The 19098-nt window shown below is 40.2% G+C and overlaps 1 protein-coding gene across 1 annotated transcript in view; it reads right to left on the reverse strand.

Moving 5' to 3' along the window:
- The window catches only part of LIMCH1 (LIM and calponin homology domains 1), a 99807-nt gene extending 85637 nt beyond the window's left edge, over positions 1 to 14170 (reverse strand). The window contains exons 1-4 of the mRNA XM_065405513.1: positions 14147 to 14170; positions 8570 to 8765; positions 5303 to 5555; positions 4284 to 4562 (exon numbers count right to left, since the gene is read on the reverse strand). Coding sequence (XP_065261585.1) covers positions 4284 to 4562; positions 5303 to 5555; positions 8570 to 8765; positions 14147 to 14155 — 737 coding nt within the window. The 5' untranslated portion in view covers positions 14156 to 14170. The remainder of the gene's footprint in view (positions 1 to 4283; positions 4563 to 5302; positions 5556 to 8569; positions 8766 to 14146) is intronic.
- Between the last annotated feature and the right edge of the window lie 4928 nt (positions 14171 to 19098).

Raw genomic sequence — 19098 nt, forward strand, 5'->3', positions numbered from 1 at the left:
GTTTGGAGGAATCAATTATAGTTTTATGCATCATAGATGATTCACATACTTGTTTAAAAAGTAGATGCTCTACACCTTCCTGTGATTATGAATAGTTTAATAGGTCAGTAGATCAGGACTGTTTAGTATGTTTATTTAAGGAAGCTAATGTAGTTATGCAAGGAATGTAGCATCAACTAAAAGTCATGCAATGGTTTATGCACCATTGGGGTGAGAGCAGTTCTTGCCTTTGTGAAGTAACAGAGTTCAAGTTCGTTCAAAGAGCATTTTGTGCACCATTAGGCATTTCCTGCATGGACATGCAACAGGAAATGCCACATTTAGCTCTTTTTATTTTGTGTTTTATGGATTAACAATGAGCAAACACAAAGGTGGTGGAATCTATCTAGAGATCCATGGCACTTATATAGATTCATTGCTGTGGTATCTGAGCACCTCACGATCTCTAATGCATTTATCCTCAGTACCAGTGTGAGGTAAAATATTTTGCAGATAGGGAACTGAGGGACAAAAGTACTGAATGACTTGCCCAAGGTCACACAAAGTCTGGTGGAGCAGGGATTGAACACAGAGGTCTCCTAAAATCCTAGCTTACTTGTTAGCACCCTAATCACTGGACCTTCCACTCTAAGGAAAAACAGAAATTCCTCAGGAGAGTAAATTTTGATTGGTAACATTCTGAAGGCTACTCAAGTGTCAGATTGTTTCCACCAATTTCAGACCAGTGAAGGGAATGAAAAAAATACCACCACCTAGCCAACAGCATGCTTTATACCTCATGGGAAGGAGATGTTCTTAGTCAAATTTGAGGCATTTAGCAATCCAAGTATTTAATGAATGCACAGTATGAGAGGATGTGAAAGTAATATAAACATGGTTTTACTGCCACAAGCTCGGCATGATTACATTACTCATGGGTGACAGAGCCATGTGTGTTATATAGGTTTTCCCAAAGAAGCAACAATACAATTTATACCACATTACAATATCACAAATTATTTTTGGGATGCATGAGTTGGGGAAAGTTCTTTGTATTTAAATGCTGTTATCTTCCTGAAGATACTACAGAAGCAGCAATGGGTGAAGTGGAGTTATACTCACAAGTGCATGATAAAATAAACGTATACCATGCCTTGTGAAATGCAGGAGTCCCCGTAACATTTATTACCACCACCGCTATCAGTGGTATTCTAAATGTTTGGACACATTCCAGTCGAGGGGTCTCGCTGAGGGTCCCTCCAACTTACCCCACCTCATTTTCTTCCCTCCATCAGTCTCCCTGAATTATTTTCAGATAAAGAAGTAAGCCCTTGTTGGGGGATCCAGAAGCAGTATCTTCAGAAAATGATTTTTAATGTACATACCATTTAGTAAAAACTGGGGATTCCCAGACAAAAAGTTTGATTGCACCCCAGAAGGGAGGCTGGGGCAAAGAAAACCTACCACCCAATTGCTACTGGAATGCAAGCTCACCTCCAGATCTCCCCCTCAATCCAGACTGACTTTAGAAAGTCAGGTCCCTGCCCTAAAGAGTTTACAATATAAAAAGACAGACAGACTGACCAATACACAAAAGGGTACAAGGTGTAAGTGAAATGGTCAAGGTGTTTGGTCACATTTTGATAACGCAATTTATTATTATATACAGGATCATAAGCTCCTTGGTGCAGGGACTGTCAAGCACAATGGGGTCCTGGTCCATGACACAGGCTCCTAGGTGCTATGGTAATACAAATAAATAATAATAGGCTGTGAACGAGCAACACATTTAAACACTTAAGTGCTAGCTAGACTGGGGCCAGAGTGTATCCCCAGTGCCCTTCAGGTTTGCCATTATTAATGAGCTAATATCTTGTAGGCATCACAGTAGATTTGGGTCATCAGAGGACTGGAATATGGAAAGGCTGGTGCCTTGCATACTATCTCAGAAAGAGTTTTCATGGATAAGAAATAGTGTGGAAGAAATCAGAGTTGTGGGAGAAACATCTAGGCTGGCATCATGGGCAGAGCAGAAGGGATGGGAGGGAAAGCAAAGAGAAACCAAAACAGGAAAGTACGGAGGAGCAGAGTTATGTAGGTCCTTGAATGATAGGACAAGAAGCTTGAACTTGATGTAGAGGAGGAATGAGAGCCAATGGAGGAAGGGGAGTCAACGGAGTGATTCAAAGATGGGGCAACAGTGAACAGGCAAGAAAGATGACAAAGTCGACCCCTCTCCCTCGCTTTACCCTGAAGTCTGCCCCATCTCTCCTCCTTCCCCATTCTCCCTTTCCCACTCACACATGCTGTAACAAATTTCTCCCTACAGCTCTGCACCTTCATTCCCCTTTCTCCTGCCTCACTAGGCCCAGAGATCTTCTCCCAGTATTAGGAGGGAAACTGCTGCAAGACTGAGCTTCTCCTGCAAGCTTGGTTCTTTGCACCTCAGCTGTTTAGCTGGTGTACAGAGTCATTAGTTCCTCAGATCACCCCTGCTGCCATCTGTACAAATTGCACCTGGTTGACAAGTTAGAGAGCTTCTTCTGGTGGGAGCAGGGAACAAGAATCACTAATTATTAGTGTTCCTCTTTCCTCCTGCACAAAGGCACTTTGTGAAAGGAGGAGATCAGAATCCCTGCTGAACCATAGGCTTGTCTACATGTGCATCTGTCTTAGAGATTAAAATCAGTAAATCAAAGCAAGATTGGAGCAGGGGGCTGACAGCCAAAGGTTGTAAGTATCCTCCAAAAATAATACATGGGATATAAATATTGTTTGTTACACCTTGGATTGCCAAACACAATACTATTGTCTTGGACTCAAACTATGCTTGCACTATTATCCTTCTGGTTTATGAACTACTGACCGGCGGCCTGCAATTAACTGAGGCAGGATGAGGCTGTGATTTATGACTGATTGCAAATTCTTTTTATTAGTATTTTGGCTCATGTCCTAGGGTAGCACTTAGTTTGTCTGTTACCTTGTATAGCTCTTCAGTGCCTTGGCTAATACATGCATTGGTTATGATGTGTATTACTGATATACAAAACGTATGTTATTGCTTGTAATAAGACAGCATACCTTTAGAACAATAAAACCAGTCTGAAACAGAAAATACACACACATACTTACTTTGATTTGACTATTTAACTGCATTTGACAGCTCTCCCCAGCCTGCAAGCCTCATTAAGCCTATAGACGGTTTCATATTAGCTATTATTTGTATTACAACAACATTAGAAGTCCCATCTGAAGTCAAGGCCCCATTGAGCTAGGTGCTGTCCATATATTGCCAGCATCCCTACCTATAATTTACAACTTTAATTCAAGTTTAGTGAAGTTTTTGTTTGAAAATACAATTCTGAATAGCTTTCCTCGATGTTCCAGAAATTAAGAGGTTGGGCAGGCAGAAGGTTGGACACTTACCATTTAACCAAACCATTTCACAATCTTTGAAAGGACTACCCTGGTCATACCAGTTAAAAGTTTTGCTTAGTGACATAACCTCATGAGAAACAGCTAGTTTTCATGGGACCACCACACCATTGTGACTGAAAGTCTGATGAAATTAAATCCATCCATTATCAGACTTTTGAAATAAAGAAAGGGAAATAACCAACTTAAGTAAAACAAAAAAACAAACAATGCCGGTGAAACGATGAATAAATATGGTCATTCTGTGCATAGCTATAGTCAAAGAATGACTGCTGAACTATATTGACATGCTTTACTTGGTGCAGGTGTTCACAAGCAATGAATTTTTATAGTTCCTGTCTTTAAAATAAAATACATCCTTTAGTATAATTGTTAAAAATACTAAACACTTACAAATATAGGTGTGATTCAGCCACTTGTTACTGAAATGTTCCATCACTAAGAAGAGTATTAAAGAATTTCTAAAACCCTTGCCCGAACAAGGCATCATGTAGTAAAACCGTTTTTTTGTGTGAACCTAAGATGGTATAAAATGGAAGATTTACAAGCTTGAAAATGTTCTTGGTAGTTTGTTTCTTGAACTTCGTTTCCATCCAAGTTAGGGTGTAGCACTATTACTAATTGCAGCAAACACATTTAACACCATATAGCTTTGCAATGCATGTTTACCATGTCACAAGCTTTTTCATACCTAAACCTTTTCTAAAATCTAATTAGTTGCAAGTGAAACAGCAGAAAATGCAAGTGCTTAATAGATTTTTTTTTTTTTTAGTTATAAAAAGTGAAGTAATGGCAGAATGAGAAAAACGCACACACTCGCAAAATTTTTAATGTGAAGCGTGCACAATATCACATACTTTTGAGCTAACCTGCCATAGCGTTGTGCCGCTGGCATGACCTTAATACCAGCTTGTTCAAGCCTTCTTAACTTTCTGATTTCCTCTGCATCTTTCTCTTTGCACTTGTGCACTGCAGTTTCTTTGGCACTACCTGAAGGAAACTGATCTATTGTCTTTCCTTTGTTTTGATTCAAATCTACTTGACTTTTACTGGGGTTTGTCCTGGAAGCCATGCATCCCACCTGCTCCTCTTCATGTTGTCTTGGTGCCTCATTTTGTTCTTCTTCTATGGTTTCAGGATGGTTTTTGCTATTGAGTTATACAAGGTAGTTTACTGTACAATACACTGCTTTCTTTATACATTTTGCTTGATACTAACATTTCAAACAATATTTTGATGAATGACACAGAAGACTAATCGTACTATGTAGTGCAGGCTATTCTGAAGCCAAATTAAAACAAAACACCTGATATAAAATATGGGAAATCTTCAAGCACATTCATGTACCACACTAAATTTATGTAACTGATGCACAATAGATTTATTTTCAAAATTCAAGAACAGAAAGATGGTAACTATTTTGACTAATATATATCACATAAAGACTTTTATTCACTGAAAATTAAGAATCTCTTGAAAACTGACTCTCGTCATCAAGGACCACATTAGAGCAACAAATTGTACTTTTGACAATTATTTTAATATTTAAATGTAGCATTTAAATAAACCAATATTTTGTCAAACACTTCAGTTTTAAACAGTTAATGTGTACTGTAACACTGAATAATTCACAGCCAACATTGCACTGCACAGTGAACAACATTGACATCAGGATAATTACCTAAGTCTTGTATTACCTGACTTCCCACTCATGGGATTATTGCTCTTCTGTTGTTTGAAACAATAGGGTAAAAATCTGTCAGTTAGCTCTAAGTAAGATCTATTTTGCCCATTTTACATAGCACTGTGTACTTTTAAAGGTCATGATTTGTTAAAGGTTAAAAAATAACATAATTGGAGGGACAAATGGTCTTGACCAAAGCCTTACCTGAAAGGCTTCTCTCCTCCGAGTGGTGAAGTAGCAGTACTCCAGCTCTTCCGGTACTCTTCTCGTTCAGCTTTCTTTTTCCGAAGAGGAGCTGGTATATAGGCAGTCTGGTTACTCTTATTCGGGAGATACTGGTTAAAAGGCACAACTGATTTAGGTTCGCCATACGACGCCCGCCTTGCAGACATATCATCTTTTTTCACATCTGGCATCTTTCGGTGTGGCAAGTCAGACTCAGAGTCACTCCCTCTCCCTATTAAGGAATACGAAAAAAGGGTAATTTTACCCTAACTTGCCAAAATGAAAACAAAATCCTTACTTAAAAGTACAACAGTATTTTATAATAATGGTCCAAAATACTACAGTTTACTACAGCATCTTCAGACATTTCTCTACAAATTATTATTTTTTTTTAATAAGGAAGACAATCCCTGTTGAAATAACATTTGCCATAGAAACTTCAAACACACACAGCTAGTTATAGTGGATTTATATTGCTATTTTAAATCAGTCAGTGAAATACTGGCCACACTCCCTATAGTGGTAACAAATGGAAGTCTATTCCAGTGGCCTAACTTCTGCAGCCAAAAAAACAAAACTAATCTAATTCAAGAAAAAGGTCACAGCAAGTTGCTTTTTCAAAGGCTTCATCAGTTGTCCAACGTAATGGGTCAGATTTACACCAGTATCCAATGATATAAACCAGCTGTATAAACCCAAACTCAAGTTTACCTGACCTCAAGGTTGATCCTGGGTCTGCCACATCCCAACCCTAACCACAAAGCTACTGGTTATTCTGGGGCCAGGTGCAGTGGGAGGTCTGTCTCTCTCTCGCTCGCTCTAATCCATCCTGGACCTGAGACACCTTTCCTGCTGAACATTTCAATGAAACTGGCATGTTCCAACAGTAATTTTCAGTTTTGACAAATCTGAATTTTTCAACAAATAAATGTTATGCCAAAAAATTCCCAGCAAGCTCTACTTTCTACAGGAATAGGCAGATGCCATCTCTTTTCAGAATTATGCTAGGCCAATTTAGATACCCACAGGCTAGGCATGACTTTGGACAATTGTAAACCAAGAGACTCAGGGCATGTCTACACTACAGCCCTAAGCCAACCTATGTTAGGTCAACTTACAGCCACCGCAGTAATTATTGTGGTGGCTGATGTCCACACTTCCCTCCTTCTGTCAGTGGTGTGCATCCTCACAAAGAGTGCTTCCACCAACTGAAGAGGGGCAGTGTGGGGGGCTGAGAGCCCTCTGCGTAGTCCCCCCCTGCAGGTTTCTCGCCTCACTGCTCCTGGCCAGGAGTGGACGGGGCAGCTGCCCAGGCTTCTTGCCTCCCTGATCAGGGAGTGGGGAGCCTCCGGGTAGCAGCCAGCTGGGAGCAGGGGGCAGCCTGGCTCTAGAAGCCCAGCTTTCTTGACAAGACAGCCAACAGCCAATGTAAATAATGCAGTGTCTACACAGACACTGCATTGTCCTAACTGCACCAACATAAGCCCTACACCTTTCATGGAGGTGGAGTTATTATGTCAGCGTAGTAAGGCATTTACATCGGCAGGACAAGGCTGTAGTGCAGGGGTGGGCAAACTTTTTGGCCTGAGGGCCACATCTGGGAATAGAAATTGTATGGCAGGCCATGAATGATCACTAAATTGGGGTTGGGGTGCGGGAGAGGGTGAGAGCTCTGGTTGTGGGTGTGGGCTCTGGGGTGGGGATGGGGATGAGGAGTTTGGGGTGTAGGAGGGTGCTCTGGGCTGGGACCGAGGAGTTTGGAGGGCAGGAGGGGGATCAGGGCTGGGGCAGAGGGTTGGGGTGCGGGAAGGGTTGCAGGCTCCGGGGGGATGCGGGCTCTGGGGTGGGGTGGGGATGAGCCTGACCAGTATTCCCTGCTCCTGACATTTGAAGCAGTGGTTCAAGGGGCCTCTCTGGATGCATGAAGGGAACTGAGGGGAACAAACAGCATGTCTAGTGCCACAGATGGCCAAGTAAGGGATTTTATTTATTTGTACACAAGGGGTAGCTGTACTCTTATGTCTGTCAGTCTGTCTATAGTTCTACTATAAAATTTAAGAGACTGCTAAATATTCTTCTCTGTTTCTTCTTGCAGAGTCCAGTGCCTGGGTGAGGATATCAAGCCAACTCCCAAATGGAGATGCTAACCATAGGCCCCGTTAGTGCAACTGCTTACTGGTTCTATTTAACATGTTTTAATGGTGTAAGAACTGACTTCTAGCTTTAACCAGCACAGAGTTCCCAACACCACAGGGAATCTCAGCTGGCCAGTTAGAATCAGAACCAGTTTCTTTTGTGCTGCCCAAGAGGAGTGAAGGGGCTGGATTTTACCTCAGAATCTGCCCCCGCCCCCCTTGTCTGAAAACTAAAATTATTATTTTTAATAGTGAGGATGATTGAATAGAAACGATGGATTTGGAGAACATACTATCCAGGCAATTACATCATGCTTATCACGGAAGTAACTGAGCAGCTAGCCTAGAGCATTCTGTGCGGCAGGCTGAAGAGAATGCATTTCTGTCCTAGAAGCTTTGAGCAAGAATCAGGCTTAAGACAAGCTCGAAGTCTACTTCCTAGAGGACACTTGCTCATATTCACAGTACCCCATCCTGACACAACTGGACACATACAGAGAGCAAAGACTGAAGCAGCAGCCATGCTGAAGGTCAGGAGCTGCATGCCCTGGCTGAAGGAGGGTGCAAGGACAACTATCAAGTCACTCAGTTTCTTAAATGCTGAATATCTTGCCAAGAATTGCCATAACTGTATTTTCATAAGCCTGCACTTCAAAACTCTCCTAGGTATCAACAATTTCCAAGAGGTTTCCTTTTCCTCTTAGACGACCAGTTTATTTATACGGCATTTGATGTTTTTCAACATTTCCCCCCCTTTTGCATTCTTAGTTCTTGCTTCAGCCTAGCTTATGAGCTGATGTGCATCTGCACACTGTGTCTGCTACCCCATAACCCAGAGAAACACTATGTCATAAATTACACTTGTAGGGTATAACTCATTTTACTATACTACGTTATAGTAACTGAGGTAGATTTCAAATAAATTGCTGGCAAAATTATCTAAAGGTCTGAGAAACAAAAATCTGCATTCAAAGAAAGTTTCTTTTACCAATTCACAGGAGACATCATGATTCAGAAATTGCATCCAGCTTTTGAATGGCTGCCTTTGCACTGAAAGCACTGGGTGACACATTCAGTGTTTTGCATGTGTCTTGTCGTGACCAAAACTTACCATCGCTGCTTCCTCTGAGCACTACATCTGGAGACGGTGTCTGCTGTGAGCGGGAACCAAATGAATCCAGACTGTCAAAGGAATCATCTCTGCCGTGGCGAGGGGGGGAAAGGGAATCACTGCGTTCAGAGTCCCAGCAATCAATATAACCACTGTCACGAATGTTGCGTTTGGGGCTCTCAATATCTTCCGTTTCCTACATGGAAATACAGACGTACCTCTTCAAAAAAGTCAGTGACACAAAAATGAGATCCACTATGCATCTGAGTACAAAGTATCTTTCTAATGCACTAAAATCTCTTCCCTCAATCATAGCTTTTTTTTTTTTTTGCTTTCAAATCAAAAGCATGAGATTGCAATAAAACCTCATTTCATACCAATTAAGAGGAACACACATGCTTTGGATTAATATAGTTATTTGAAATACAGTTGCAATAGGCAGGTTAATAAAACTATCAAAATTGAAATAAACCTGAAACTTGACTTGTCTTCCATAGTCCATAGCACACTGGCAAAGGCATTATAAATTTGACCTCATGGCTGAGTGGGGGATAAACTCACTATTCTCCAGATTAATTCCCCCAATCTTTCTATTGTATCTGACTGGGACACCAGCAGGCAGCATTTGTTGTCGTCGCCTGAGCTCGGCAAAATAATGAAGCAGTGTGTCCCAGTCTCCCTGTACCTTGAAGAGAAATTCCTGTTATGAAAGAGGGATGTCTTTCTAAAGCAATCAGCAATGAAAAATATGCAAAATGCTTTTCCTGATGCCTCAGAAGAATTCAGTCGTGCTCTTTACTCTTTGCCAGCTCCTGGCTCTGGGGGATATGAAAGCACTTGTAGCTGACCCACATGTTCAGAGCAGTGAGAACAATGGTTGTCTTTGACAGCCCTGTGATTATAAATTCTTTCCAGCGCAAGCAGCACATACTAAAACTCTAAAACTCCAGCAGAGGGAAAGGTCAATGGAAGCCATCCTCACCCTTGCATTATAATAAATCCCTTGTTTCAGCCAGTTTCTTAACGTTAATTACAATAGCACAGGCTGAGAAAAGCAAAAATAACTACTCTCTTACTCAAAAGATAAACCTCTATGTTTTTTTTCTCCGCCAGACTGTCACTGAAAAAAACTCAAGAGATGCGGGTGACATCATCAGACTGACATTTTTCAATCTGAAAAGATTGGAATGTGAAACTTTTTCTTGACACACTTAAATATTAATTTTAAACTTTCCAATTAAAAAAACACCTATGGGCTACAGATAATTGGAGCTCAATAACTGAGTGGAGAGTAGCTCCCACTGCCCTCTACAGCTACTGTTGTCATTATTAGTATTGCCAGTGATCATATCAATCAACATCATGGTACAATAAAGTCAACAACCTCCTTAGCAAAGGAGAATTACGGCAGAAAGAGCAGCTGAGAAGGGGAGCATCATAATATCAATCAAAAGTTCAATATTCAAAGGGAGAGGCTCAGAGGGAAAAGGAAAGATTAGAAACTCGTGTCTTGTAGACTTTCCAGGAAGAAGACTTAATTAGAGCCACTAAATAACTTGCTGCCAAAATACCACAGTATGTCCAGCACCAAAGGTTCCTTAAGGCCAAGCAAAATCACAGTAATGCCAATAGTCACAGAGTACGCAAACTGGGATTATACTCAAGTTTTGTTTTATTTTTTAATTTAAAATATGTTAACAAGTAGTGATTTAATTCAATGGCGTTTTCCTCCCTTATCGCTTGTTTAGGAATGGTGTATATACACACACATAAACACTGTTCAACATATACCACCTCTGTCTTCCTAAAATCTATATTAAGTATACAGCTCCAAGAATAAAGATTACATCCTCTCAAAATCCTCTTTACCCTTTTCTTCAAAACTATCTGAAATCTTTTCCAAATCCAGATTCAGAAAAAGCTCCCCATCTCTACATACCAATCAGCTATATTCAATCCTCTGGCAGACTTCCATTTTCTTAAAATAATATGTTTGAAAGCAGGGCCGGCTCTAGGCACCAGCAAAACAAGCTGGTGCTTGGGGCGGCACATTTTTAGGGGCGGCATGGCCGGCGCCAGAATGCCGCCCCTAAAAATGTGCCCCGGCCGCCCTAGCTCACCTCCGCTGCTGCTGCTGCCGCTTGCGCGCCGCTACTCGCCCTCCCTCCCAGACTCCGAGTGGCCGCGGCGCGGGCGCCGCTTCTCCCCCTCCCTCCCTCCTAGGCTTGAGAGCCTGGGGGGAGGAGGCAGGGCTGGGGATTTGGGGAAGGGGCGGAGTTGAGGCGGGGCCGGGGGTGGGGTAATTAAAAATGGGGGGGTGGCGGCCAAAATTGGTTTTGCTTGGGGCAGCAAAAATCCTAGAGCCGGCCCTGTTTGAAAGTCATGGAAACGCTCAATAGCAAGGGGGATAGAAATCAGATGAACTATTCGAAAGTACAGGCTGAAAAAACCATTCTTCAGTTGTTTCATGCTTTAAAACCCTGAATGAAGTGTGAATGAACAGATTCCAAAATTCCCTATTTTATTAACCCGTTAACTTTAATTTAGTTTACTTTTTAATTACTGGCAGCTACAGGTAAAAGTAGGGAAGTGTACAAGAGATGGCACAATAGACTGTAGTAATTCTCTTGTAAACATGTACTATTTAGCCTTCCCATTGGCACCTCATTCTCCCAAAAGATTACTGTTACTGGCTATGACAGATACTAGCTCTAATTTGAGTGTGTGTTATCTACTGGATAGTAACCACTCTAAGTATCATTTACATCTGTACTGTGACATTTTTTGAAAAGATAATCCCATAGCATACCATAATGCACTGGTCTTTCATGCCCATCTGGTAAAAATCAATGCATAACCTTGCGGTAGTAAAAGTAGATACAACTGCCAAATATAAACCTATTTCCCAGCCACTTTTATATATTCCTTTTCAAACTATTGAATATATTCAAAGTGCACTATGGATTAACTGTTTACATTTTTCAGATTGAAAACTGGATGAGTATGCAGTAAAGTAGGTTAAAACAAATAAAATTAAAAACTGACTGAATAAAGTTAAAAAAGGATTTCAATGGAGGTAGTACTAGCACATACTGAAATGTCACTTGCTGTCAATGCCATTGTTAAATTCAATGGAACTGTGCCAGTGTAACCCTTCATTTATAAAGAAGTGCTCTCGCCATCCAGCCTAAGCTAAAGTAATGGAGTGCTGCACAACATAGTTCAAATGTTCTAAATTACAACAACAAACCTCTTAAAATTCAACCACAAAATAACTCCAAGAGAATTGATGTGTGGCATAAAGGAGGAGTGGGAAGGCAAGGTAAGAAATACAGGTCTAGCAACAGTCATAATAGTACCATCCAACTAATATCTTTGTTTACTGCACTGAAAAGTTTATGACGATACAAACATTCAACCATTAGGAGATTCCCTTCATTGGCTCCCCCTCCTCCACTGCAGCAAATTCAAGTTTCTTGTTCTTGTCTTTGACCTGCTGAATTCTGCCCCCTCCCTCCTTATCATCTCCACCCTCCTAACAATGCCAGCTTTTAAACACCATTTATCCCCTTATCCCACAACAGTATCTCTAGACTTTCTTCCAATCTGTCCCCTTCATAAAAGGACAAGGTGCATGAAGTAATATCTTTCATTGGACCAACTTCTGTTGGTAAGAGTGCAGGGCCGGCTCCAGCGTTTTTGCCGCCCCAAGCGGCGGGGGGGAAGGGGGGGAAAGCCGCGATCGGCACCACTTCAGCGGCAGCTCTACCGCCGCCGCTTCATTCTTCGGCAGCAGGTCCTTCCCTCTAAGAGGGACTGATGGACTCGCCGCCGAATTGCCGCCAAAGAGCCAGACATGCCGCCCCTTTCCGTTGGCCGCCCCAAGCACCTGCTTGCTGCGCTGGTGCCTGGAGCCGGCCCTGTAAGAGAGACAAGCTTTCAAGCTTATGCAGAGCTCTTATTCAGGTCTGGGAAAGATACTCCCAGAGTCACAGCTAAATGCAAGGTGGAACAGATTGTTTGGCATAAGTAGTTAGCACAATAATAAGGTCCATTATTACTTTTCTGCAATTTTCCATGGCTTGTCTGCAACTCAGCTGCAATTTTTTGACAATCATCCTGCAATTCAAGTAGGGCCTCAAAAATATATGAAAAATGCATCATGTGGAGCAAACACCCCCATGTACCAAATGGCACCCTTACTACTCTGCTTTTTTGTTTGAGCCCATCTCCCCACCCTTCATCTGTCTTTCAGACTGCAAATTCTTTGGGGTTGGGACTGCAAAGCCATGATTCATTCAGGTCATTCCAAATGAATGCCAATAAACTTTTATACCTCCAGACACAATCAGGTATGTGGCATATACAGAATACACTATCCCGGTGACCCCAGCAGAACCACAGGAGCAGCAAATTGAGGAGTATCAACATCCGCTGCAGCCTACTATAAGTGCCCTGACTGGGCCATGGGAACGGTGCTACCCTCTGCACTGGCCTCTTCCCAGCAGCAGAACCTGGCTGGTCTGCTCTACAGTGGCCTGTAAACCCTGACATCCATTTTCATCCAAGATTTAGAGTTTGACAAAATACAGATTATCAAGGTTCTGCTACATGTGAAGTGCATACACAATCCCTTCCCCCACCCACTTTGCCTTTCTTCACCTGTTGAAATGATATATCTTGATATGAAACTTGTGGTGCAACTGAAAACTGGCTGAGGGAAATATTGTTCATAACAGTCTGTGTGTTCAAATATGTTCTCTAATCTGATGCTCCCTAGGTCCACTGACTCACTCTGCAAGTCTCTCTATTGAGAACAGTCGATCAGTATACCATAAGCAAAGAGCAGAAAAACCAAATTATGAACATTACTCTACCATTTTAAGAAGAGCTGGGCAACATATTTTCAGCAAATAGTAAATTCCCCAAAATATGCATTTTTAGGCTACCAAAAGTATTCGTAAATTTGGGTCAAATTCAGTGAATAGTTCTGGCCAAAAAAAAAAGAAGAAAAAAAAAAGGTAATAAAAAAAAAAAGTCAAAATGGTTCATTTTAACCATTTAGCAACAAAACGTTTAGACTTTTTGTTTTGGCACGGCATTTAATTTCAAAATGTAGCCAATTAAAAACGCCAAACAAATAAAAGGGTGAAAAACCTGAAAACAATTCAATATGTTTACAATATGTTTCATTCAACCCAAAACAAACCAAAAAAAGTTTGTTTCAGGTTAAACTGAACCTAATTTTTACCCCCCAGATTTTTCAGTTTGGCTCCTGAACCAAATCATCACTTATTCACTCAGCTCTAAGTGTAATGCTATATGACCATTTTAAAGTCCTACTGCTGGTAATTTCTGCATCACTAGTACCACCTGCAAAACTGGCTACCAAAAAAGGCCAAGCCTGTATTTACAGTTGTTTAGTATCAGCAGGAGCTTTTACAAAAAAGTTAAGTAGCTCACTCCCCAGCCCACCATCCACCTCTAGCTTTCATTACAACAGACATCAGAAAGAATTTTTGTGGGACTTCCAACTTCAATAATTAAAAGCCCCAAACACGCTAACAAAAAAGATACCTTTCTCATCTGTGCCAGCAATCCTTCAAACTCCTTCAGGTTAAGTGTTGCTCCACTGTATGAAGTGCATCTGTTTGCTGCTTTCCCCAGCCAATAAATGGTAACTAGTACCTGCAGAAATCAGTAAACATTAATTGAAAATCTACACAATTACTTTGCTAAATTTACTTTTCCTAAGGACCTCTTCATTTATTTTGAACTCTGAATCACTGGTGGATTTGAGAATTTGTTCTAAATCTGTATTCCCCTCTGGGGAGTGGGAAGGGAGGGTGGTTAAATGGTTAATAACAAATACATGAAGCATCTATTAAAGGTTAAATAATCTTATAGAATTTGCAGCTTATTAAAAAGATACACTAAGCTTGCTGACATTTTAATAAAAACATACTGCTGTGTCACGTCTGGCTGAAAAGTAAGCAGCAAAAATAAACCTCAATATTAAAAACTAGGTACAATATTCGAAAGTACTCCCAAAGTGAAGAGCGCTCAAAAGAACTACCTTCCAATAATGAAGGCTTCCAAATCTCATGCTAAAATAAAGTTAAGGGTGGCAGGAAAATATTACTTACTAATAATGGTGTTCCTTAATTAAAATACATAAGGAAATAAACAACAAAATGTTTGTAACAAATATGTCAGGGCCTATTTGAAGAAGAGAAAAGGCTAGTTCTACCCACCCCAATATTACTGATAAGATTCAATGCATTTCACCTCTAGTTTAATGGCTCAAAATATATCCAGACCTATACTAAAAATAAAAGCCTGGACCATCTGGCAGTTTTTCGGCAGTTTAGGCGGAATGAGTTGATGGTTTCACCTAACTTTCAACCTGACATCTACCCCAATGAAAACACCACCATCAGAACTAAGGCCAAGGCCTAAGCTTATAGACCCTTTATATGCACACTCATCCCTTGAGGAAGTTGCTCCAGGTTAAGAATATATACAGTGATGGAACCAAGAAGAGAAACTGATTCTGGCACTGGCAGAACTGTATCTGTCCTGGGGATAGAGAATTTCAGTTGCCTAAGGCTATCAAAATCCTTTCATGAATGCTAAAATTCTCTTAAATTTTTAGAAAGACAAAAAGTCATTTTCTGGCCCCTTTGTGTCTTATAATTTAAACCTTTTAAAGAAAGTGTTTCAGTTTTATTAATAACCCCAGATTTGATGGCAATTGAAATTTAACTAAACACAGAATAACAAATTCATGTGAAAACAGTTCACAGCACATGCTCTCAAGTAAAGTAAAAATACTTGCAGACAAGTACTATTCAGAACTAAGAAGCTGTCTAATTCATTTTCCTACCCAATTATGTGATGAGATGAGGATTATGCTAGGTTCAATTATTTTTGAAAGCACTCAATCAGTTGATCTCCTCCTCCCCTCCTTATGCAGGGTTGAAAACATTTCCAGACAAATATCACCTTTGCAAGCAATTCTGACTGGCTGCCAGTCTGGAGTACAGAATAATGAATCTGAAATGTCTACATTACATAGAAAGACACTTTTATGAATCCTTCTTAATGTTAATTTTAAGAACACCACATCCACATAAAACCTTTTAGCTAATTTCAAGCGAGACAGACACCCCAAATGCCACTGAATGAAAACATTCCCATGTATCTTTGTGTGCTGGAAAACAAAGATATTACTCTGCTGATGACAGGAAAGACAGGATGAAATAATTCTGTCCTTTTTACCTGTAATCTGGATTGCTGGCTTGAAAAATTATAAGGGAAAGGTCTTGGCATTCCCTTACACTGTAGGGGGATGTCAGCCAAATACAAATTGAACTTACAGTAGTTTACAGCTGACAGTAAAGCCAGATTTGCCTGGCCTTTAATAGTGTAACTAACTCTGGGATTAGCCAAATTCAGACATTTTCTTTTTCTTTTCTTTTTTTCCACTTTACCATTACAAAATCATTACTACTGCCACTGGTTGAAATCAACAAAAAGTTAAACTTAATAGAATTAAGCCTACTGTGCTTTTGACAACGCATCCTACTTGGAAAACATACACAAAACTACTTGGAAACTCAAAGAGAAAGCTAGCAAGTCAAATGGGAAATTACAATTCAACAGTTTAGATCCACATAATGTGAATGCAGTTTGGATTGTATTATCTTCTTGATATGCTTTGCGCAAATTTATAACCAAATTATAATCATTGTATGCCCAGTAAATTCAGAAAGGCCAAAAAAAGTCTAGCTTTTGATGTGTTAAATAGTGTTAATCAAAATTAGACTGGTAGTCAAGAAATTAAATTGTTTACTTCTTTATTTTGTCAGAGACAACAACACTAGCACAGTTCTATTTCGTTTGCAGAGATGGTCTGCCTCTGCAGCACTATAGTTAGTTTCCAATGAACTATGCATGGTTAATGTACTAAAGAACTTTTCAGATTTGCATCACAGTACTAGCTTTTACAATCTAAATTCTAACTCAGTCCAAAGCCAGGATTATCCAGAGAAGAAAGTACTGCAAATTAAATACTTACATTTTTCAGCTTCCTACTGTTGTCAATGTTCCTGGATGCACCCACAAAAAAGAGAGAGAAAAGAAAAATCAGAAAGCAGACACTGTTTCCAAGAGCGTATATGCAGGAGGTCACATGGTTCCCCTAACAAAAGCCTGCAGGATGCTTCTGCTGTTGGAAACACAAGAAAGCTAGGAAGATGTAGTACATTCATTCATAATGTGGGAGTATTTTGCAATCATTACTGCAATCATTAAATTACAATGCTTTAACAGCAAAGAGAAAATATGTTGTAGACATCCCAGTGCCAAGAATGAAATATAGAGCTGCTGATTTGTACACACAAGGAAGACTAAAGTCCTAAACCCTAAAATCTACTCTATTGTAGTCCAAGGGTCAAATTTTGCTCTCCAATATGTCATGAATACCCAACAGATTTAATAGGAGTTGAACATGCATACACCAAGGAAGAATTTAGCCCTAAATGTTTAAATAAACATGGCTTGCCCCACAGCAAGTCTCACAAAGAAAATAAACATCATGCAGAGACCAGAAGGGAGATGAAACAATAATACAGATGATATTGTGAACTACAGTCTCCTCTAGTGCACTCGTAGTAGAAGATTTTTGTTCGGCTTTGTGAATGTATATTTAGCACTTCCATTGAAGACTAACACCCTTTTTGGGCAAAGTCAATCTATTTCTTGGCCAGCATTCCTTCAATATGGCTGGAAGTCATAAGTTAGGAACCTACATAAAGTTTAAGGTTGTGAAAACACAAACAACAGGGAAATTATATGACTGCGCTTCAAATTCAACTTATTTTTAGCCAAGAAACTTCTTGGAGAACTGAGGATAAAAGGAATGTGTCTGACACTTCTGGGTATTAGACAAATAAAACAAATGTACTGCAAATGTTTAGTTGAGATTGTCCCCAGAATAAAATTAAAAGCCAATTCACTTCAAACTACGCAAGTGCACTCTGGTAATAAATTTATCCGACTGCCAGAAACCAGAATGTTTGTTTACATTTATGAAAATACTGAAAGCTTGAAAAATAAAGGAACTTCAAATAATTTGCCACTTTCCCAAAACATTCTTCTTCCAGTACCTGCACCCTAAAAAAATATTGTTCATATTTTCTTTTCCACTGCAATTTTAATATGAAAAAATGTATGTAACCTGATTAAAGTCAGCCTATTTCTTTAAAGCATTAGATCATAACTTTTATAGCTGAATGATCAAAAATACCGTATGTCTAAAGCACATTCCATTTAAAATGCACAAAAATAAATCACAAAAAGAATAAAAGTTTTTTTTAATCATGTGTAGTAATACCAAAGATTTATTTGATTTTGTAGCACAGAATAAACAGTCTTTGCTACAATAAATAAGCATTCGAAATGGCTGCAGATTGATGAGTAGACTATGGTGTCTATTTAGTAAAAACAGCCATGGAGTTTTTCCACTACAAGACTCAGATTTGGCTTTTGCATGAACTTGGACTGTACAGAAAAAGCATTTCAGTTAGATTTCCACAGGTGGGTTTCTCTGAAGAGTCGAGGGGAGAAAAGATTTTCTGACAACGAGTAGCTCCACATCCATCTACCACCACGTTTAATTGAGGGCTAACCCCGTTCTCCAGTTTATTACTAATTTTTAGTTTAACTCATTTGAACACTGCATCAATCCCAAAATTCCACAAACTATTCTAGGCAGCTGTAGGCAGAATCCTACTGGTTTTGGTAAAAAACAGAAACACCAGTGGAAATCAGGCTAAGAAAGAGGGAAATCAGGCTCACAAAGTCCCCAGGGGGTGCTACAAGCAACCTGCTGCTCACTACCCAGCTTAACATGCTGCTCTCATTAGGTGTACAGGTCACGCTATATAAACAATGAAGTGTGGGCAGAGTTGTGACACATCATCATGTACATTTGGTTGTCACACCCTTTTACATTTCTGGAGATTCTACGGGATGGTCTATACTAGAAAATTAAGTCATCCCAGGTACACTATTCAGAGGTGTAAAAAATCCACACCCCTGAGCAACGTAGACAGCACTAAGTTGACAGAAGAATTCTTCTGTCAATTTAGCTGCTGCCTCTCAAGATGGCGTGGGTAATCCGCCTACAGGAGAACCCCTCCTGTTGGCACATGTAGCGTCTACACTGCAGCTTTGCAGCTGGGCTGCTGTGGCATTTTAAGTGTAGACAAGCCCTTAGTCAAATTTATGACAAGATGATTTGCTTTTACACCTCTCATTCCCCTAATTTCTCTTGGTGGGACCATCCTTGAAAGACACAGTGGTCCAGTTGCTAAGGTGCTAGCCTGGGAATTGGGAGTCTTAGGTTCAAGTCATTCTCCCACAGTCTTCCTGTGTGACCTTGGGCAAGTCACTTACTCTCCTGCAGCCTCAGCTCCCCAACCGTGAAATGGGAATAATAAGTCCCTGCTTCACAGAGGTGTTGA

Source organism: Emys orbicularis, chromosome 5 (assembly GCF_028017835.1).
Source record: "Emys orbicularis isolate rEmyOrb1 chromosome 5, rEmyOrb1.hap1, whole genome shotgun sequence".
Taxonomy (NCBI): domain Eukaryota; kingdom Metazoa; phylum Chordata; order Testudines; family Emydidae; genus Emys; species Emys orbicularis.